This window comes from Epinephelus moara, chromosome 22, assembly GCF_006386435.1.
Source record: "Epinephelus moara isolate mb chromosome 22, YSFRI_EMoa_1.0, whole genome shotgun sequence".
Taxonomy (NCBI): Eukaryota; Metazoa; Chordata; class Actinopteri; order Perciformes; family Serranidae; genus Epinephelus; species Epinephelus moara.
In genome coordinates, this window is record NC_065527.1 from 27273506 (window position 1) to 27297486 (window position 23981).

At 39.6% G+C, this 23981-nt stretch overlaps 1 protein-coding gene across 1 annotated transcript in view; it reads left to right on the plus strand.

The window, feature by feature from the left end:
- Positions 1 to 2206, plus strand: part of slc39a7 (solute carrier family 39 member 7) — a 14087-nt gene extending 11881 nt beyond the window's left edge. Inside the window, exon 8 of the mRNA XM_050035667.1 lies at positions 888 to 2206. Within this exon, the coding sequence (XP_049891624.1) occupies positions 888 to 1142 (255 nt within the window). The 3' untranslated portion in view covers positions 1143 to 2206. The remainder of the gene's footprint in view (positions 1 to 887) is intronic.
- The last annotated feature ends 21775 nt before the right edge of the window (positions 2207 to 23981 follow it).

Sequence of the window (23981 nt, forward strand, 5' to 3'; positions counted from 1 at the left end):
CCATAACATAAACACAACAACATTTGCATTTTAGCCTTATTTACCATGCTTGGGTTGTAGGCTAATGTTACTCAACATGGAGGTAACGTTACAGCAGAGAGGTTGCTGAGCAAAATACACAACGATCACTTACCACGTCTGCTCATTTTGTGATGCCGACAGATGGTATGGCAGTATCTTTCAAGAAAAGCGTTTGAACCGTTCCTGAGCTTCTGCGCTCCATCCTTTCAGTGTAGTCCTCCGGTAAAAATGGTTGGAGCACACAAACATTTTCCGGACCATTTCCACAGGCGTGTTGGGGTCGATGTCCAGCACAAATAGCCATTGTTTCATCCTGTCCTTATTTTTGGTTGGAACTACGTGAAACTTCACTTTGTCTTCGGCTTGTTACTGCAACCTTTTACAATACATGTGTAAACCATGATTTACAAAAATACTTGTAAACTTTCCTCAAACCTTCTGGTGCGTCCAGCTGACGATACCGCAAATGGCTACAAGCAATAACAACGGCACTGTCTCAGCTGCGCACTGTGTCACTCCGCCCAGTGGTTTACTCAAGAAAGTAGTTGTGAGTATTTGCTTCATGTGTCGTAATGTTACCTAATTATACATTATTATTTCATAGCGTGGGGAATGCGCAAGCCATGTGTTGTCCACTAGAGCGTCATTTGATGGTGTATTTGATTAGTTTTGAGGGAGAGAGGGGGCTGTATCACCTCCATTTCAGCGGGCAGCTCTGTCCCACCGATCTCAGAACAGCAGGCACTGACAATTAAAGGTAATGTACCTACTCATATGACTATAGGGATTACGGCAATAGGCAAATTTGCCAAAATTTTGAACTATCCCTTTAAGACTGTAGTAATCCTCTTCTTCTCTCCCATCAGGCCATGTGTCTACAGCTGGTGACAGCCCTGGGAGCTCTGGCTGGCACAGCTTGCTCCCTCTTGGCTGAGGGCGTGGGTGCTGCGGCGACCGCCTGGATCTTGCCGTTCACAGCCGGCGGGTTCGTTTACATCGCCACAGTCACCGTGCTCCCAGAACTGCTGGCGGGCCGCTCCAGTTTCGGCCAGTCTGTAATGGAGATTCTGGCCCTGCTGTTCGGAGTCAGTATGATGGTGCTGATCGCCGAGTACGAGTGAGACGCAGCAGTGTGGACACAGAAGGAAGAGGTCAAAAAACGGTTGGAAAAAAAATGCTGGCTTTTAGTAGAGTTCAAGTGGATTGTTATTTGTCAGGGGTGTATTTTTTTTTTTTTTTTATATTCTGTTTTGGGAAGAACACCACGTACTGATGGCAAATGGATGATTTTTGTTGTCTTGTGTTTTTTAGCAGCTCACAGTCACATCCCTGATTTGTGTTAATGTCTCTTTTTCGGCTCCATGGCGGGAGAGACTGAGAGCTAGAAAGAAACGACCTGATGGAAACGTTTTTTGAGGACTGCTGTGCCGTTCGCTGAGGGCCTTCATCAGGACAGGAGGTGAAATCTTCCTGTCCACTGGTCCCAGAATTCATTCACCGCTTTCACCACCGGGATCATTCAGCTGCAGTTTTACTGCAGCGCAAACTGACAGCCGGTTTCCTCCAAAAAGTGGCTTGAAGTAGATTTATTTTCCAGCCACAACACTAACCTTTTTTAAACCTTTCAGAGTTGGCTCAGTGAATGAGCAAAGAAAGCAAAGATCTGTCTCAGTTGTTTTCACTACAGTGACCTGCTCAGTTATACGTGTTCAATGTCTGTTTCATTGGGAGATGTTGAATGTTAATATTTTTACATTCCACAGAATAAAAGTAAATGTTGTGGCTTGAACAGCTGTACTCAAATAGCACCATGTTTACTGTCAAATCATTAAAATCTTTATAAAAGGAAACGCTGTTTCAACCTTTAACACTCCTACACAATCTGTTGTTTTTTGTTCCAACTGAAGGATGATAAAGAACGCTGAAAACACTGACAGCTGTGATGAACATCCCCAATAAAGGTTCATAATTTTCAATGATAACTTTTCAGCATATTCTCTTACACATACTTAAAAATATAATGAACTGTGATAGTATCTACATGGTTGAATGGCCTGTTTGGAGAAAAAAAAAAGACAACTGATAATTTCATCTGCTCCTAACCTTGTCTGAAGAAGAGTGTTTGGCTCGAAACGTCACACACAGTATTTTTGCGATGTGCTAAATAAATGCATGTGATCTGGGAGCATCAAGTGTGTGGACGATCCTTCTTGACGATCTGCTCTTAACAGACTTGACCACAAGAGGGCGCAAGATGTCCTTATTGTTTCTTTAAGATGCATGACAGGTTGCATACACATTTCAGGAGTATGAAAACATTTCACCTGATACCTGTCATGCAGAGAGAAGCGTTACACCCACGCTGACATATGAATGGGTTATGTTGCTCTGCTACTATAAACTTTCACTGCATACTTTCTGCACTTTTCTAGTTAGTTTTAACAAAGGTGTTGAATTTTGAAATTGACTTCTTGAATCTTGATTTCCATTTATGTAATGAGTTATTGCTATTTGTTTTTCCCTGAATCAGATCTAAAGATAAAGGTTGTCTTACAGTGTAAAGATCATAAAGCCTTTTACAACAAACCTGTGATTCTGGACAATACGGATAAAATTAATTTGACTTGAAAATGTATTTAAAATATTAAAATATTTTCAGTGGCATCAATGGGCTTAGGTGCTGTACTTAAAAAACAGTAAGATTATGCATCCAGGTGAACCCAACAAGTTTTTTTTTGTTTGTTTTGGACTGAATAGGTTACAGCAAGCCTAGCTTTGCTTATGACCCCTTCAGAAAAGCAAAGTGATATCAGTTTGCGTCACTTCCTCCCAAAGAATGATCTCCCCTCTCAGACAGTATAATTAGAAAATTTTTGCGAGGCTTAAAGAAGTCAACAAAAATATTTTCTCCTTTTTGTCACTGAATGAAATAAAAGATCTAAGATTTTTTTTCTCCTCACAAATTTGATTAATTCAGTGAGTTTCACTTTGCACCTTTCCCGAGAAACTCCATCCACCTGATACGTGTGGCATATTTAAGATGCTGATAAAACAGCATCAGTGGTACACACGTGTGGCTTGGGATGGTCACAATAAAAGGTCACTAAAACGTGCAGTTTGACACACAACACGATGCCACAGGTGCCGCACGTTTTGAGGGAGCGTTCCATTGGCAAAGACCATGACTGTGAACCAAATGTTTATCTCACTGCCATTACCTGGCTCCAATAAAGTTTCCGTGAATGTCTCCAGCCGCCCTGACAGCGGATGACGTGTAACCACACCAGCCCAATATCTCCACATCCAGCGGCTCCACCTGCAAGATCGTCTGATTATAACTGACATACACGGGGCAAGGTTGCACGGGCGTCATGTCACGTAGGAAGAGTGGAGAGGGGTTCTCACCTGCTACACACACTCCATTTGCAGCTTGCAGTGGCTGCCTGCTTCACTGTGTGTGTTGAGTTTTGCCAAGTTTAATGCAGTTGGTAATGGAGTGTTTGGAGGCGTGAAGACTGTTAAGCAGCACTGAATTAATTAAATGGATCATTTTAACAACATGACGCATTCACTTCATATATTTTTATGTGAAATGTAAAAACACTCACAGGGTTGCTCTGCTGCTTCTGGTACAGTGACGTGTTCATTTTTATCACTTATAAACAGATCGGTATCTTTTTTTTTTTTTGCACAGGTCTGTGTAGTTGTTACCTGTTTTTACCGGTATAGTCTGTTTAAAAAGGATTAAAATGAATTTCTCACAATGCAAGCAGCAGAGCAACCTAGTATATATATATATATATATATATATATTGCTAATTGGGCAGAATGTAAACGTATAAAAAGGACATATTTGGGATGTTAAAGCAGGCTCTCAGGTTCTCAAAGGTTAGAAGACCTTTTGAGTTGTATATGTGGTTGAGAGTATCAACACCTTTCTCACTTCATTGCTGACAAACAAAGGGCTTGTTTCCAGATAGTAAATGCAAGTTGTGCCATAATGGGATTTGAAGATGCTACTTATTGGTATAATGTAAATGTTCCTCCACTTGTTTGAGGTTAACTGTTGTATTAGTGATGATAGGACCAAAATTTTGCATTCATTTCTTTAAACTGAGACATGAGAAGGCGGGGTCCTGCAGTCTTTGGGCTCCAGTTAGTTGTTGCTCTATTTCTCTCCATGGAACAATAGATGAGAGGTCAACCGTCAATCCATACTTTAATATAGCATAATGACAAGCCATGTGATTTGGTTTTAAAGTCAGGCAGAATTCCATTCTTTCTGAGAGACCCCTCCCCACATAACTCAAATTTAGTTCATTGTTATTTAAATCAACAAGGTGACAGCTTTACAGTGACTGTTACAGTGAGGAACTTTCTACAGAAAGACACTGAGTACATAAAACACATAGGTATGTAGGTGGATGAGCAGCTTGTGCAGTCTTTCTATAATGTGTTTTATTTCCTTGTATGTCTGCAGGGGACAAGTGTTCAGTCACATCACCTTCTGCCTGTTAAAAAAACTAAAGTGAGCGACAAGAATGTGTTTTGACGAATAAAAATTAAGCCTCTGTGTGTAAACACCTTTCACTCTTTCTTTCTCTGGAAGCCCTCTTGTCAAAATGAAAGGTGTTGTCTAGACTCCTGACTTAAAAAAGAAAAACAAAAAGGTGCCATGACTTTCAGCATGCTTACATGTTTTTCTAGTTCTACAGCATACTGAGGGTTTTATTTATGTCATCATTTTGGTTTAGTTTATTATTTTTAAAGACACTAAAGGGTGCCTTTGGCATTGACATCACATGCCGAGGGGCATGACAAAGTGTCAGTATTTCATGACCTGGTGATGAGAATGGGCTAAAAAGTTATGGATAAATGTTAAGGTAATGGACAACCTGCAACCTCCATGGCTGAAAAATGAAGCCAACAAAGAAGTGCCAAAAACTGCAGTTCTTTGAGTGGTCACTTGAGGCTGGCTCCAGAAGCTGTTCAATCCCCATAGACCCCCATGTTAAAATGCCTTTACAGCAGAAATAAACATGTTTACAACCTGATACAAAAAAATGGTTTAACTAATATCCCAGTTCATGACAACTGTACAGGGGGTGAATTTGTTTACAACTCACCTGTTTACATTTTAATAAGGCTTAACCTCCTGAGACCCAGACATTTGTTTGGTTGGCATTTTTGATTTCCATAACGATAATAGCATCCCTAAAATGTGACGACAATTCTCAATATCCTCAAATGAGACGATAATAAAGTCCCAATGTCCTTCAACAGGCTGATGATAAATTCCTAATGTCTTCAAACGAGACCTTTCTAATTAAGCATCTTAGCTTGTTGGCGTTGCTAAAACTGGTGAAATCTGTTGCCATATCAAACTACAAATGTTATTTATCATAAATGAACAAGTGTCAACCATAGAATGTGATCAGGTTTTGGACCTTGTCCACTTTTGTGCTGGGATCGGCTGCAGACTGACTTGGCAGAGATGGCTGCCATCTTGTCTTTACATGAATTTGGTCTTTTGTGGTCTTACTGCCACTGGATGGCACGAAAAAGTGTCAGCTAACGAGGACAACAGGTCTAAGTTAAGCAGAATGAAGTATAGGTCCAGTAAACCAAAAATGTGATGTCCTCGTATGTGGACACAAGGTCTCAGGAGGTTAAAGTTATGCAAAATTAAGGACAGGCTGCTTTGAGTGACAGGCTGTCTGCCGATAATGTCCTCAGCTTCTCGCTCAGATCCATCTCTCGCTCCTCCAAAGCACCAGACTCTCTGACTCCAAAAATCCAAGATGGCGACGGCCAAAGTGCAGAACTTGAGGCTTTGAAACAGGAGTCCCCAAACCAGAAATGACCTAAACAGTTAAAAAATATATGTTTTTCATCCAGTTTATAACCAGTTCAAATGAACACATTTGAAACATGACACCTGATGTCAGTGGAGGTGACTTGAGTTCATCTGAGAGAGCTGTTCAGGGAAAAATAATGAAAGGTTGGAAACTATGTCTGCCTCCAGTTTGGGACCCACAGGTGCAGAGGAGGAGCAGGCTGATGTTTTAATCTTAAATTTAGTTCACCACTGTTTCAGTCATCAAGGTGACAGCTTTACAGTGACTGTTACAGTAAGAGCCTTTCTACAGAAAGACACTGAGTACATAAAACACGTAGGTATGTAGGTGAATGAGCAGCTTGTACAGTCTTTCTATAATGTGTTTTATTTCCTTGTATGTCTGCAGAGGACACACGTGTTCAGTCACATCACCTTCTGCCTGTTAAAAAAACTAAAGTGAGCGACAAGAATGTGTTTTGAAGAATAAAAATTAAGCCTCTGTGTGTAAACACCTTTCACTCTTTCTTTTTCTGGAAGCCCTCTTGTCAGGATGAAAGGTGCTCTCTGTTTTTGATGACTAACAAATAAAAGCACATATCTGACAATCCTCAAGGACAAATTATGTGTCATTAAAGTGACCTATGTAAGTAAAAGGTGTGGTGACACAGCATAACTATGTGTTTCTCTAGTTCTTCGGCATACTGAGGGTTTTATTTCATCCTGTCATTTTATTTTAGGTTATTTCCTTATTCTTAAAACAGTCATCAGTTTTCTTTTCTTTTGGAAGTTCAGAAAACTGTCAAAGAAATATTTTAATAAAAAAAACAAACAAACACTTAAGACATAATTTCCCGCTTCACAACTGTACTGGTTTAAGTGATATAAAATCCCAAAAGTGGCATGTCACTGATTCATTACTGGAGCACCCTTGAAATGCCTGTCTTTAGGGTTTGCTGTTGCTGTTTATAATTTAGTAGGAGCACATATAGAATCAAGAAAAAAAAAAAATCTCATTTGTCCATCACAATCTATCCAGACTCCTGAGTTAATGCAAACACAAATTTAAAGATTAAAAAAGTTGTTTATGCACTTTCAAACTAACAAAAAAAAAAGCCTTCATACAAACAGATACCTAAGATACCTACCAATAAATGAATGTAATGAATGATAAACCTATACAACAGGCTGAATAGAGTCTCAAAAAGACAACAAATGAAATCTTACATGTTTAAAAAGGGGGCGGTATGGTGGTGTAGTGGTTAGCACTGTCGCCTCACAGCAAGAGGGTTCCTGGTTCGATCTCAGGAGGGAGCCCTTCTGTGCAGAGTTTGCATGTTCTCCCCGTGTCAGCGTGGGTTTTCTCCGGGTACTCCGGCTTCCTCCCACAGTCCAAAGACATGCAGATTAATTGGTGACTCTAAATTGGCCGTAGGTGTGAATGTGAGGGTGAATGGTTGTCTGTCTCTATGTGTCAGCCCTGTGATAGTCTGGTGACCTGTCCAGGGTGTACCCTGCCTCTCGCTCAATGCCAACTGGGATAGGCTCCAGCCCCCCCATGACCCTCAAGAGGATAAGTGGTTATGAAAATGGATGTACACTCGTTTATTCCTTCCTTGCTACTAATCAACTAATTCCTTAATATTATCTCATATACATATAGACACATATACAAATTGCTTTCAGTGTAATTTGGACATTTTAGTTCTCACAGCAGACACTAAGACTTGTCATCGTATCAAAGCACATGTGATACTCATAACACGGTGGCTCAGCTGTACATTCAAGTGTTCCAGTAAGAGCGTGCCAGCATGCATGATACCGGGAACCTGAGCTATAAGTAGCTTACTGGAATTCAGACAACATTAATGTCATTACCTGCACTTAACCTACTGTGACATATGTCACAATGTTGTCTGTGGAAAAGGCCTGTTATCAGCAGATGATGTGTGATCTGTTGTTAGGTCTATGTACAACCTCGGTTCCAAAAAAAAAGTTGAGGCGTTGTGTAAAACGTAAATGAAAACAGAGTGCAATGATGTGCAAAACCTTTTTCACCTATGTTCAATTAAATACAGTCAAAGGACCAGATATTAAGGTTTAAACTGATAAACTTGATTATTTTTTGTAAATATACACTGAGCTTTATGTCTGCAGCATGTTCCAAAAATGTTGGGACAGGAGCATGTTTACCACTGTGTTACATCACCTTTCCTTTTAACAACACTCAGTAAGTGTTTGCAAACTGAGCACACTTTTTGTTGAAGTTTTTAAAGTGAAATTCTTTCCCATTCTTGCTTACTTCTTTGCCTTCAGTCACTCAACAGTCCGGGCTCTCTTTTGTCATTTTTTGCACTTCATTATGTGGCACACATGCTCATTGGGAGACAGGTCTGGACTGCAGGCGGGCCAGTGCAGTACATGCACTCTTTTACAAAGCCATGCTGTTGTAACACATGCAGAATGTGTCCCATTGTCTTGCTGGAAGAAGCAGGGACGTCCCAAAAAAAAAACCATCCGGATGTGCATATGTTTCTCCAAAACCTGTACAGTACATACCTTTCAGCTTTCAAGGTGCTTTGACAGATGTGCAAGTTACCCATGATGCCATGAACACACCCAGTCTGGATGATCCTTTTCATCTTTAGCCTGGAGGACACAACGTCCATGACTTCCAAAAACAATTTGAAATGTGGACTCATCAGACCACAGCACACTTTTACATTTTGTGTCAGTTTGTGTCAGACGAGCTGCGGCCCTGAGAAGTCAGCTGCGTTTTTTGATGATTTTGATATATGGCTTTCTCTTTGCATGGTAGAGTCTTAACTTATATTTGTAGATGCAGCAATACACTGTGTTAATCGACAAAGATTTTCCAAAGTGTTCCTGAGCCTGTGCATCAATATGCTTTACACAGTCATGTTAGTATTTAATGCAGTGCCACCTGAGGGTCAAAGGTCACAGCTATCAGGGTTGGTTTATAGCCTTGCCCCTTATGTGCACAGATTTCCCAGATTTCCTTCATCTTTTGATGATATAATGGACTGTGGATGTCTTTGTGAAAGGTTGTTCTTAAACTGCTGGACTGTGTCACACACTGTTTTTCATAAAGTGACTGTCCTTGCTTTTGAACACCTGAGCCTTTCATGAATGCCCCTTTCATACCATCAAATTCAGTATGAGTGTATATTTATAAAAAACAATAACGTTTATCAGTTTGAACATGAATTATTTTGACTTTGTACTGTATTCAGTGGAAACTAGGTTTTTTGAGTGTTGTAGCATTTTGCAAACGAAATGTGTCATTTTGGCCAGTGACTTTCAGCGTAGGCCTGATTGTGACAAAGTAACTTCTGAACGGACAAATGTGTTCAAGGAAATGAGAAAAACTGGAATATGGCTCATGAATAAATATGTGAAGTTATTCAGGATGCTCACCTCAAGGTTTTAACCATTTTATTGCAACAATATTTATTTTGATCCTGATGCTCAGGAGCAAATCTGAGATTGACACAGACTGTTCCACTCTGCAGAGCAGTGTCGTCATTAGGACTGGGTGAGGCTTCAGCCCTGCTATGTTTTGTAAATAGCCCAGAATCTAAATATATATAGGCTATATATATATGTTTTAAAAAATTAAGAATAGGCCTAAAAATGTAAAAAAAAAGCACAGGTCTAATGATTTCTCTGTCCGATTTCACTTGTGTCTGAATAATGTACATATTTACATTCCACTGCTGTTAACATAAATGCATACACTGAACTATTTTTCCAACTCTAGTCGATATTTTTTCAGTGATAGCACTTTTAAAGTATTCTGTTTCTTCTCAGTGCTTATTACTAACAACTACTAATAGTTAATATTTAAGTTAATAATACGTTTATTTAAGTTATTTAAGTAATAAATAAGTTAATATTATTTTGACAATTCATGATAATACAAAAAGTTAGTACAGTTTTGAAAAAGATTTAAAGCTAAGTAGAGTGCCAGAGTGAGTCAAAATGCTTGTTCATCATGGACTCCCTTACAGAGGTCCGGGCTAAGCTCCCAATGTCCTCCAGTCCTACAAGCGCCTGTGCTGCAGAGCCAGAGATACAAACATGAAAAACATTCACAGTAGGAGGCATAGCGAGTCAAATGTCTGTGTAGCAGTGAGCAAACAGACAGAGTTCTATTGTGAGAGACCGAATGTGGACATGCCTGACTGAATATACACAATATATTCACAATATACACAGCCTGTAACATCATGGCTAGTTTATGCTTCTGTGTATCTTCTGTGCAGGTCTGACAAGTCTAACAATGACAACTAACTCCATCATTTTTACGAGCTAGTCCCTAATAAGACTGGTTGTTGCTCTGTGCTGGAACACTTAAACTAACCAGTGTAAATTTACATGTAGCCCTTAGCATTCCTTGCTGTTACAGTGTATAAATAATGGTTTACATTTTTGATAAAAAAAAAAAAAAAAAAAAAAAAGATTGCTTCTTTCATTTGACAGCTCTCTTAAGTTGAACAGACATATTTTAGCTTTTCACCTTTCATTAACAATGAGTGCCAATCAACTCTTCACTGACAGCTGGTGAACAAGAGACTGCAGGTGTTCCGGAGTGGCCTTGATGGAAATATCACAGAGCCACCGCCCAGAATAGGCCTTTTTTCATGTTTCCTACTGCGACAAGTCAAAACATTGTCGTCTATGTAAAAGGCTCATTAAATACCAAACGTCCATCAAAAAAAAATATGACATCACAAAACTATGTCCAGACTATACAAACAAATTGATGTCAATTAACATAGATTGATGTGAGTCATATGGGTGGATCTAAAGCAATATTTCTTTTTATATACATGTATATATTATTTTTACTGCAAAACAAAAGCCAAATCACACGTAGAACAATACAAGGACGACATGAACAGTGAATACAGGACGGTTAAAGAAATTTGTCACAGGAACAAACAGCAAGGTTATGTTATTTGTGTGTGTTGTGTCGATTTGTTGCTGCAGTTGTGTGTATGTGTCTGTATTCTAAGCAGTCAGTCTGATATCAAGTCAATACAATGAATGGATGAAAAAAGTAATTATTTCTAATGAACAAAAAGCAAAAGGACAATAGTCACATAAATGTAGTACAAGACAAATCAGAACAGAACAGCAGAAGTGTAAACTAGGGATTAATATTTTTCTCGAAGATGAGACATTTTCTGTCAGAAGCAGAGGCACACTATCCTGGAAATCCCTGCAAATTGACTTTTTTCAAGGAAATCTCAGCTCCAGTCAAAACACATATTTCAACACTTAATGCAACAAGGAGAAATACGCATAAACCTAAGGATTCCAAACCTGAAGGCTTTAGTGTATTATTTGGAGGTATTAGTAATTATGAAGAACGCCATTTATTTTATTGTTGAGTCACAACCCACAGGGCCCAAGTCATAAGACCCAAGGAGGGTTTGGATATGCTTACTAGAAAAAATCACGGGCTGGGGGGAGTTTGACAAAGCAGCGCTTGGAGTAAGTTATTAATAACTTACAGAAAGCTTGTGTGCAATAGTCCACCTTCCACCTCCACCCCTGTCCGTAGAGCTCTCTCTCTCAAACACACACACACACACCTTGGAGAGAGCCGCAGTGCTCAGTGCTTGTCAGGTGGCTAATTAACCTAGCCTACATTAGATGAATTTGATGGGCTAAAAGGAACTTATCGTTATGCAGCTGAGTTTTGCCTCCCTGCCAACTCAGAGAATTGCATCCATGCAGAAACATAAAGGACTTATGTTAAGAACTTAAGTGTTTCTGTATTGATAAGTTTATTTTTTTAACAGCCTATTTAGTTTATGCCTCATACGCAAGTAGTTTTTTCTGTTTACCCATTTTTTCCCAGGAAATAGTGATAGTCTGGATGTGTATTCCCGGAAATGCCGTCACTTGGGATTAACTCGTAACGTAAATGCTCTACTTAAATGTTCCCACTTCATTTCATATTGTACTCTTTGTATTGTGATTAAAAATGTTCAAAACCTTATCAACTAAAAATGCCTTGAGGACATTTTTCATTGTTATTAAGGAGGTCATGGTCTGGAGAGAAGCTACAGTGGTTGGAAATTATGTAACAGTGAGTTGTTGCTTTGTAACTTGAGGTGTCAGATTGTTGTTGTTTTTTAACAACTAGAAAATGAAAGTAATGCTGCCAAGTTATTTCAGAGATGTCATGTGCTTCAACAACCATAGCAGGAATGCAGGGACAAGCCTGCAACCACAGCAGGTCAGCAAATCAGATTATGTGAGCTGTAACTTTACAACCACGAAAAATACAACCACATAAAAAATTCAGTGTTTTTAAAGTACAAAATGTGACCCAAATAATCCTATTTAGCTCAGCCAAGCTACATTATTAGCACATTTTAAATCCCTTGTCAACTTTATTTTATATCTTGTGTTTTTGCTTTTATGCTCTTTTGTTTTCACTGTTTTTTTGTTTTTTATGTGCTGTTTTTTTTTTCTTCTGTAAAGCACTTCAAGAAAAACGCTACATAAATGAAGTTTTATATTAAACTATTATTTAGCTCAAAGTGCCACTAACATGGCTGTATACTCTTTGTCTTGTTAACATACTGGATGATAATAAGTCCAGTCGCCAGGAGAAAACATTGTATGATTGTGCAAACCACGGATATGTTAGATTTGTATGTTTTATATGCATCACGTCAACATTTCTAAAGTGACAAAGTATATGACTTGACTGTCATCAGGAGGTGGAGCAGATGGTAGATGGTAGGACATTTAGGCGAGATGCCTGGAGGCCTTGCTGTATTTTCAGCAGCTTTTCAGCCACCAAACGTGGGTGTTTTATAGCGAGCTGTTGCTTTGTTTCCAGCAGGGATAGTAACACGAAAAGCAATTGTTTTTCAACAGGACATTGCTGTGTTTCCAGTTGGGATAGTGTCACGAAAAATGGCTGTTTTTGACTTGAAGTTTACAAAAGCATGCACATCCAAATGATAAAAAACAAGGTACTGGACAAGAAATCATACAAGAAATGAAAAAAATAGAGTCCGCACACTCGACAATGCTCCCATAACGATTTAATTCAATTACCACCAAGGTGACATTTCAAGCTACGTGCTCTTCATAAGACAAAATACAATACAGAGACACACCTTCACATACCTGCTAGGCCAGGTCACTTGACAGACCACATCACAGGTTTGTTTTTTACTGAGAATTTGCTGTGTTCCTGCTGGGATTGTGCCATCAAAAGCAGGTTTTAGCTGACACATCACCGCATTTTCTTATTTCCTGCTGGGATTGTGCCAGAAAAAACATGGGGTTTTTTTTTTACCGACACATTGCAGTGTTTCCTGCTGGGACAGTGCCACCAAAACAGTAGGCCAAAACATGTCCTACCCACAGGTAACCAACACTGATGAAAAATAAAGGGCCAGTTTCACAGACGAGGCTTAAGCCTAGTGCCAGACTCTCTTAACATAAAGGGACTTGCACAAACATATCTTTAAAGAGTTGATTCAGTCTGTTCTGCATTAAACTAAGCCCAGGTGTAAGAGGGAGGATCAGAGCTACTCTAGGACTAAACTGAAGCTTAAATTAATCCTCCAAGGAAGCAGGTTTAACTTCTGCTTAACCATGTTTTTGAGAGAGCATGGACTACTTGTAATATCTAAAATGAAGACCAACATGCAATACAGAGGCCAGCCAGACGAGTACTTGTTGATAGGACTAATTCACTGAATGGCTTTGATGGTTATGCTTTCACATTACAGCGCTTCAGATAGACGAAAGATTTTTAAAGCCAGTTTAAGGTTCTTCCAAGGAGTCTATAAAGGCAGATATCACTAAATATAAGCAATAATAAAAATAAGAGATACTATGAGATACTGATAATTATGAGGATGTCTCACCTGAAGTTGTTGTACTTTCCTTGTGGTTACATTTTCATTTGCATTGAACTCACTGCAAACTGCAGCCCAATCACTTTTCTTTTGCTCAGTAGCAGCAGTATGGTTTTTACTTTCAGTTACTGAATTGTTTGACACAAGTTGTTTCACTTGTGTTTTTTCCTATTCTTCTCCTATTCTTATTTTTGCCTCTGCCATTGCTTGGTTTCAAGATTCACACCAGTCATGGTGTTCTCTATTCAATTTGGGGTTTTTATGAGCACCATGAGACCAACAGCATGTGCATTAAGATAATGAGGCTTAACCCAGGTGTTCTCATTTCTTACCTTACTCTGGGACTCCACAGAGTAACTAAGCCAAATTCAAGCCATGTTCATGAAAGCCACTTAAATTTAATCATTTAACTAGTCCACATTAAGGTCTCCTCCTGGCTTAATCCAAACCCTGTTTGTGAAACCAGAAACCAAGTTTAAAGCTACAAGTTAAGCTAAATATCATAGTACCATAGTATACTAGGCCAACATTTATTCTGTCGAATGGGTCGCAATAATTCAAAGCTAAAAAGCAGTATCTCTGTGCAAAGTTTGTTTAGATATCTTTGAAAAGTCATTTTTTCATATTTGCAAAAACTTAGGTTTTGTTTAGGTCTGTCTTCTTTCACAAAAATGTCCTGCTGAGAAACAGACTGGCATCGTTCAGCACAGAAACTTGTATGTCTTTCTTTGAAAAAAAAATGTTTTGCCAAAAGATAATAACTCAACTGAAAGAGGCATCAGAAAGATCAGCAGGATATCGAATGAGGACCAGCTAACTGGTTCAACAAAGTTTTGGTTGTTTGAAGTTTAATTTTAGTTACTAATCTTGAAGGTAAGTAACTACAGGGATACAGCAGAAGCTTAACTTACAGTAGTTATCTAATTTACCTAAATTAGGTTTAAAAATAGATTGTGGTCTGTTCAGTTCACACCCCCTTCAAAGCAGTTTACCTCTTATGTATTTTCAGATCGATGCATGTCTCTGTGCCTCTCCGATCTTTCAAAACCATAAGTGAAATCTATAATTAGGGATATCCTGCTAATTGCACGGCAGATGAATCATTCATTTGAGACGTAATGGATCGGAGCGTTCCCCAGTGAAAGATTATAAATGACTGTTTGCTTTGCCAACGCTGAACGACAGTCATATTATTGTCATGACTGTACTTATACACAGACGTCAAAAACCTGAATGTTAATTAGTAATTTGGAAGAGGCCTAAAGCAGTTTAGAGCTGAGTTTCACAGCATCAGCTGTGAGTTTGGAGTAATTGTTTATACAGTACAGGAGAGTTTTTATGCACTATAGTAACTCAAGTGTACAGTTTCACTAAAGCCACAGAGCATTTGAGAGAGAATATGGAATTGTTCATCAATTGATCTTTGGGATCATAAGTCGTTGTTTTTTTTTTTTTAATGAGAAGTTGTTTTCTTATCAACTGAATTGTCCTTTGTCGAAAATGACGAATATGATGTCGCAAAAACAGTTGTGAGTAATGGTTTGGTTGAGTTTAGGTAGGTCAGACTACCATGTCACTACCTGGTTAATCAATGTCAGGGAGAGATCGTGGTCAAAGTTTAAAGAAACTTACAGCTACAATTGGTCTGACACAGGATGCAAACAGTCAAATCAAAGGTTAAGTGCTTTATTTTCTGTGTTATTTATATTCATTTTGCCTAAATCAGAGCTGTCAACTAAAGTTACCTGACACCACATATTTCCCAAGTTATTTATTCCTAAAATAATTAAAAACTTACCATACACAGTTCCAAAAACAGTTTACAGTATGATAGAAATAGGGACATAGCTAAAAACTTGGACAACAAGCTGAACAAAGATAAAATAAACACACTTAGAGATGTGCAAATAAACATAAAAAAACAACACTGACCTTACAATGCCTATACAGATGTGTTATTATAAATAGTAAACAAGAATCAGTCATCAGAGTGAATCAGTCATTCATTCATTCATTTTTCATAGTTCGTCTGTTCAGGGTTGCGAGGGGGGGCTGGAGCCTATCCCTGCTGATGTTGGGTGAGAGGCGGGGTACACCTTGGACAGGTCGCCCATCTATCACAGGGCTGACACACAGAGAAAGACAATCACTCACACTTACATTCATACCTAAAGTCAATTCAGAGTCACCAATTAACCTAGGCATGTCCAAAGTCTGGTCTGGGGGCCAATTGTGGCCTGCTGACTGATTTTCAATGGCCTGCGGCTTGTCTTTCAAGTGTTAGGCTACTATATGTGGTCGGCACATGCACAGTGTAAAGTTGACAGCGAGGGCTGCCGCTTTCAGTAACGGTGGAAAGTTGAATACAATTTAACTGAAGGATGAAACAGTTGCATCTTATTTGTATGTCTGTTTTTTTGGTTTTTTTTTTTAAATAATCCATATGATGTGAGAAGCAGCTAATTTTACATGATCAAATCTGGCCCCAATTCAAAAAAGTTTGGAAAGCCCTGAATTAACCTAACTGCATGTCTTTGGACTGTGGGCCAGAGTTGACACGTGGAGAACGTGCAAACCAGCCAGCCTGCAGGTTTGAACCCAGAACCTTCCTGCTGTGAGGCAGCAGTGCCAACTACTGCACCACTGTGCCACCTGGAATGAATCATATTGAGACATATGAAATAATTAATGAATGGAACACTATTCATATTATTCTATTTTTAGTAGAAGGTTGTATTTATTATTTACCTTTTTTCTTCAAACCCTTGAGCTGCTGCAACATTTGAATTTCCTATTTAGAAATAATTAAGTCTTAACCTATGTACATGAAGCAGGTGTTTTTTTTGTTGTTTTTTTTTACAATAAATGCATGCATAAATGTCTATCTACAGCATGCTTAGATATTCATATTGGATAATGATGTGTGTATCTAAACAATGGAATATAAAACTTATTATTTGTAAGTACAATGGGTGCTTAGTGCTACTGGCTTGTATCTGCAGGGATTGTTCCTGCAACCCAGTTGCCAAAGTAAATGTTGGCATATTGCTTTCATGCAAACCACAGATACATTTCATTTATCTATGATTATGTCACAGATACATCAGGTACAGCGGATTGACACTTTCACCAATGCTGTGGTTAACATGTGGTTTGGTTTAGGCACAAAAACCCATTTGGTTATAGTCAGGAAAAAATTTCATGTTTTGACTTCAAATATCTGGTTTTGGTGGCACAATCCCAGCTGGAGATGGAGCAATGTTGGAGCAAAAAAACCCAACTTGCTTTTCATGGAACTGTTCCTGGTGGAAACACTGTGATGGGTTGCTAAGAAAGACCCACATTTGGTGGCTGAAAATCCTCTGGAAACACAGCAATGACTCATTAAAAAATAACCAGTTTTATTGTTTGTTGGTCTCTAACAGTAATTTGCAGTGGTTTGCAGCTTGGCAGGTGTCTTGCCTCTGTGTCGCACCATCCATCATCCCCTCCACCTCAGGATGTCAAATTCAGCTCATATTACATTACTTTAGAAACTTTGATACAATACATATTACAGTAAATGTAACATATTTGTGGTTTGCAGAAACCTACAATGCCATCATTTCTTTCTGGTGACTGGGCTGGTTCCTGACACTATGGGCTGGTGTAAAGTGTTTATAGTGATGGCCTGTGGAAACTGTTCTTGTTTCTGGCTGTTTTGGCGTACAGTCTAGGGCCTACCGGAGGGGAGAAATTGGAACAGGTTGTACCCAGGGTGTGATGGTATGCTGTGATGTTACCTGCTTGCTTACTCTGGAGGTGTATAAGTCCTGGATGGAGCTTGGCAGCAATGAGACTTTCTGCAGTCTTGACTGTCTGGTGTGTTACTGTTTGGATCTAAACCTGACTGTAATGTATGTGCAGAGAACAGACTGGATAGTTGCAGAGTAAAACTGGATCAGCGACTCCTGGTTGGCAGACTCACCATACATTGCGAGCCAGACAGTACCTCTTGATTTATTACTATCTGTTGAATGATGGAATCACATCCACTAAAATGACTTAAAGATACATTGAAGTCTTCTACTGATTAGAAAACATCAACAAAAGCGGGCCAGTCAGTGGCATCAAGGCCTTCGTCATTCAGGAACTGCCTACACACTCTGGCCACATGAGGCTGGGCATTGTCCTGCACCAGGAGGAACCCAGGGCCCACTGCACCAGTGTAAGGTCTGACAAATGCTGAGGTTTTCGTCCCGCTACCTAACTGCAGTCAGGGTACCGTTAGCTACGACATGAAGGTCTGTGCGACCCTCCAAGGATATACCTTCACAGACCATGACTGACTGAAGGCCCTGGTGCGTTCCGGAACTAATTTGCATGGGTCTAGAACTTTTCGCATCTAAAAACTACATACAGTACTGGCTGATGTCACTAGTGTTGCAGGGTATACTGGTAATGGTAGACCGCGGTACTAAAACTCCACAGTAGCCTACATATGATAGTTTAAAGTCCAATCGCAAGACGGTGAGTGTCCATGCGCCGTCCCGGTGCGCGCTGGTCAATAACGGCGCGTGCCGGCCACCTGGCACTCAATATGCTGCTGTAGTGGTTTGTTTTCCAGACATGTGAGTATCTTTGAGCAGTGAAAGTTATTATTTATTTATTTTTACTTGTCGGCAGTTATTTGTTTTCCACTGAGCTCTACGTGCGAGCATTTTACTCGCATTTGCGACTAAAAATAGTTTTGTGCGCACAAATTAAATCATTCAGCGCGCTGTGTGAGTAAAGATTTCAACCAGCAGAAAGGAAAATCAAATCCTGCCGGTTGTGGGTTGAACGGGGGTCACAGACAGGATACGGCGGTCAAATACGGCGGAGGCTCATAGTACTCCGCGCCGCAACATAACGGCTTACCGGCGAGTCCGACTCCAGGTCCAGTAATTTCCTCTTCTTGGTGTCATGACTGCCCAGTAGTACCTGAACAGCCGAGCCGTGGTGGCACACAGGTTATGTGGCGTGTCAGAGGAGAAACGAGCCGTTCACATTTCTCTCTGTGGCAGGTAACGGTCCACAAACCTCACCGCACTTTAGGGACTGTTCTTTACTTATGGAGGGACTGTTCTTTTCTTGTCAGGGGAGGAGGGTGGCTGGTTGATTTTTATTTTATTTATTCATTTTATTTTGATCCCCCCTATGTTAATCACTTATTGATGCTGTTTTTGAAGTATGAATAAGTCAGTAAGTAATTTATTCCACTGAAATATCATTGATGTATTATAGAAAAGTGATTTATCTTTTTATAAATGACAAAAGGCACATCTGCCTCATTTTTGCTGTGGTATCCTGATACTACTCAGAACCGTGATACTTTCACTGGTATCGTACCGTGGGTCCCAGTTTTGGTACGGTGACAACACTAGATGTCACAACCATTCCATTCGGAGTCGTGCAGTGAGGCGGCTCGGGTGCCGCTTAAAAAAGTGTTCCCCCACTTTTGGGAGTGGGGGAACACTGCTCTCTCAGAGGCCCAAAGTGTTCCCCTACTTCTAATTTTACAAATTAAGCTCTGCCTACCGCCAAACCTATTATGCTGGATGATGTTACAGGCAGCATAACGATCACCACAGCTCATCCAGACACTTTCACACCTGTCAGGTGCTCAGTGTGAACATGCTTTCATCTGTGAAAAATGGTAAGCCAGCTGCACGGTGCTGGGCTGTAGGCACAGGTCCCACTAGAGGACATCGGGCCCTCATGTCACCCTTATGGAGTCTGTTTCTGACAGTTTGGTTGGAAACATACACACCAGTAGCCTGCTGGAGGTCATTTTGTAGGGCTCTGGCAGTGCTCCTCCTGTTCCTCCTCACACAAATATCGATCTGCTGCTGGGTTGATGCCCTTCTACAGCCCTGTCCAGCTCTCCTCATGTAACAGCTGTACTCCTGGTATCTCCTCAATGCTCTTGGGACTGTGCTGGGAGACACAGCAAACCTTCTTGCGACCACACGTATGGATGTGCCATCTTGGAGGAGAAGGACTCCCTGTGCAACCTGACTGGGCTGCAGGTACCGCCTCATGCTACCAGTAGTGACAAGAACACTAGCAGAACACAAAACTAGAGAAGAATCAGTCAGGAAGGATAAGGAGACAGCAACTGTCTGTGGCCACCACATGTTTACCATTCCCTTTTTGGGGGTTGTCTCACTTTTGATCTCCATTGCACCTGTTGTCACTTTGATTTGCACCACAGCAGGTGAAACTGGTTCACAGTCACTTGTGCTTCCTATGGACAGAGCAATATCCCAGAAGTTTAACTGACTTGATGTTACTGTGACCATTAAGTATCCCTTAATTTTCTTGTGCAAAAGAAAAGAAAGTCCTCTTAGGGACAGAAAACCTGCAGCAATCTCTTTTAACTAAATGACAAAATAAAGACTGCATCTTCAGAAAGCACAAGCACAACGAAAACATCTTCAAAACACTGACAAGGCATACACTGCAAATACTGTAGTTAAAATGTTGCAAATCAGACACGAGTAAGTTAAAAGACACATTTGCATTTGACACATTTGTGGCAACCGAAGTTTACAGAAGACACTAAACTGATGAACATGCATGCTAGTAAAAGGCCAACACAAGTCTAGCCAGTGTCTACACCCTGCCAATAGGTGTTGGCTCATTTGTCATCGACTACCAATATGACCCAGGAACTAAAACAAAAAAAAAACCTACTGGTTGAAGCTGGGGAAATTTTGTAGTGTTTGGTAAATAAACAATTTGGCTAAGGTAAGTGACACTCCCTTAGAGTGTTTGCAATAAATCACTGTGTCACCTGCTTCTGCCAAACAGGAGTCATTAAAAGTTCTGTTCAAACAGCCACAAGACTTCCCCAGGCATTTAAGATATTTGAACAAACCACGAACACTGTTTTTTTCTGATAAAGGTTGATGAGACAGATGTAACATTTAGTTCCACAAGAATCTTTTCTGTGGCAAAAATTAATAAAGAACTTTATAAAATACTGAAAACGTGCCACAGAGAAATCACATTTTGTGTGACTGACTCATTCTGCTCTGCAGCACTTCTCCAAACTGCTTCTATTTACTCCAAATAAACTTTAAATTAGTATATTTTATATTTTTTAATATAACACTGACAGATTTTGTTGCACTCAACACATTCTCACACCCAACTTGTCAAATACCGACACTTGGTCAGTGGCGCTACCAAGCGGCAACCTCCAGGGCTGAAAAATGAAACACTGAAGTGCCAGAAACTGCAGTTCGTTAATGGCTACTTGAGGCTAGCTCCAAAAGTGAGTCAATCCCTGTAGACACCCATGTTAAAATGCCCAACTTTACCTTGGAAATGTTTACAACCTGGTACAAAAAACTGTTTTGGTCTCTTTAACTAAAATCCCCCTTCATGACAACTATGCAGAGGGTGAATTTTAATATAAATCGCCTGTTTATGTTTTTTTTAAGCCTCAAAGTTATGCATAATTAAAGGCGAGGCTGCTTTGAGCGACAGGCTGTCTGCTGATGGTGTGCTCGGCTTCTCAGTAAGATCCATCCCTCACTCGCTTACATGCCCCTTGCCCACTGGCTTTCACCTGGAAGGCCGGTGTTCACTTCCCGTAAGATTGTAAAGTCAAGCCTGTCCTTTTTTTCCCCTAAACCCAATCACGTGCGTGTGTTGACTAAACATAACCATAGGCATTTGTTGTTGAAGAAAAAAAAAACGTCAAAAAAACTGACACAGCACATTTATTTTGAAAGAGATGGTATGCAAACAGTACATTTCCTGTGAAATTGGAAGTGCATTTTAAAAACAGACAATGCATGTAATAGGCTGAAGCTGACAGAGCATCAACAACCAACCACGTCATATGTCGATGTGGAAATTCCATGACCAAACATTGATATTTGACAAGGTCAGAGTGAGAATGTGTTGTCTATGGGCCCTACCGTCACACTATCACGCTATGGTACTCCTCAGGGATGGTATGCCAATTTACACTTGTTAAATGCATAGTGTCTTTTCAAAATAAACTTTCTTTTTTCCACAGGAAATGTACAGTTTCTGTTCATTAAATGGATACAGAGTTTTTTGAAAATAAACTTAGAACGTAGGTAAAAAAAAAATCTTGGTTTTTAGGTTTCTGTCTTTAGGTTTAGGCAACAAAGACACAAAATCAGTTTGTCTTAAAATAAGTAAGTTTGTTACTAATGTAATGTAACGTCACATGACACATAAATAGCGTAGCATGCTACCCATACACTAAACTGTTACTAAAATAACTTCCATTAACTTTTGACTTTTGGTTTCACACGGGAAACAAACAATGGTCTCCAAGGTTAAAGTTTAGAGTTTGTTTGACCAATCCAGCTGCCCTCCAACTTCCCTACGTGGACTTTGTTGCTCTTTCTACTGTTGCAGTTGCTTGGTGTGTCTCATAATGCTGCTAAAGGGTCTAACGCCGACTGCCACTGACTAAGCCTTGGTATTCAATGAGTTGGAAGTGAGACCAGGTTGTTACACTACATATGATTTAAAAAATGGTAAATTAAGAAGAAAAGAAACAAACTGGCTGACAGTGAATTTCAGCTAAGCAACTGATGAACAGTTTTCAGTAGTAAAAACAGTTCAAATGAATCAGTAAAAAGTAAATACACTGTTTGTTACAGTTTCCCTTTTATGGCAAGTGCAAATAAAAAGTAAAAACCCTATTAGGTAATATCAGTTTAATAAATGAGAAAAATAACTTTGTGAAAAACAGCTTCAGTTGTGTATTACCACAGGCTGGAAATACAAAATGCAAAACAACATGAAAATGAGTTAAGCAATAAAAAGGTGTGGTGTTATTTAAAAAAACTGAAAGCAACCCATGGCTTATTAAAACAGTGTATCACACAGAATGACTAAGCAGCTTGTTGCAGTTTTTCTTCCTTGTATCAGTCAGGTGTGGTTAACAAAGTATTTGCATATACCAAGCACACAAGTATGAGGCGAGACTTGAAATGCTCCGTGAAATAATGGCTCATTAACATTTGTTAGTCATGGCGTCACAACAAAGCTTTTAATGATAGAGAACTACAGTTTGTAGGCAGTAAAAGAGTTTTACTTTGTTTAAAATTCAAATATGTGATTCAGTAACATAGTATCAAAGTATTTTTTGTATTATCACAAGCAATTCCTGAGGCCTCTTTCTAAAAGCAGTGGTATTGTTTGCATTTTTTTTCATACTGAGACCATGGCACAAAAACTCCTGTTGTTTCCTGGTGCCTTGCGTAAGATAATCATAATGGCAGTGATTTTTTTCCTCCCTGGAGCTCAGTATGGGTCACAGCAGGTCACAAATCAGATCGCTAAACTACACCTGTGTAAACTGTAACTGTACAGGAAAGGCACATATTTTAATCACATTTAAAAACATGTTTTAAAGGTGCAATCTGTGAGTCACATGTAAACATAGGATAGATTTTTAGTCAAGCTAGCAGTGTGTCTTCAGACTGAAATGTTTCAACACCTGTTGGAAGAATCAGGGCCGCCCAAAAGCTCTCTGGGGCCCAGCCACTAAGGGGGGTGAGGGTATTTATTATTTGGGTTGGTCATTACCAACAAAAAGATTTTTTTTTCAATATTGAAAAGTAAAATCATATTGGCCCTAAACAGCATCGGCCTATTGTTAAAATTCGTGGGTTTATTCCAGTTCACATGACCATTACCTTTAAGCAGGTGACCTCCAACATATTTTCATTAGAGCTAATTGATTCCTCCACTCCTTCAGAACCAAAATGGAAACCTATAATCCTTCTAATTGCGCAGAGGGTGAGTCACCTTATTTGAGACGTAATAGGTTAAAGTCTTCCCCAGTAAATGAGTCGTATGAATGACTGTTTGCTTTGCCAACGCTGAACTATGGTCATATAAGTGTCATGACTGTACTTGAACACAGACATCAACAACTGCCCAAAATCCAAGACAATACCAGTTCTAGCCAGGTAAGCCATTAGTAGAAATACCAGTTGATAACAACACATTACTTTCTTCATTTGATAATCTAGAACTCGGTCTAAATGCAGCCCACTCTTCCAGTCATGAAAGAATTACTGAATTACCCCCCACCCTGGCCTTCACCTGCAAAATTTCACTCATACTAACATGCATCAACCAGAGAGAGACACAAAATGACAAAAAAAGACACAAAATGACTACAAAGA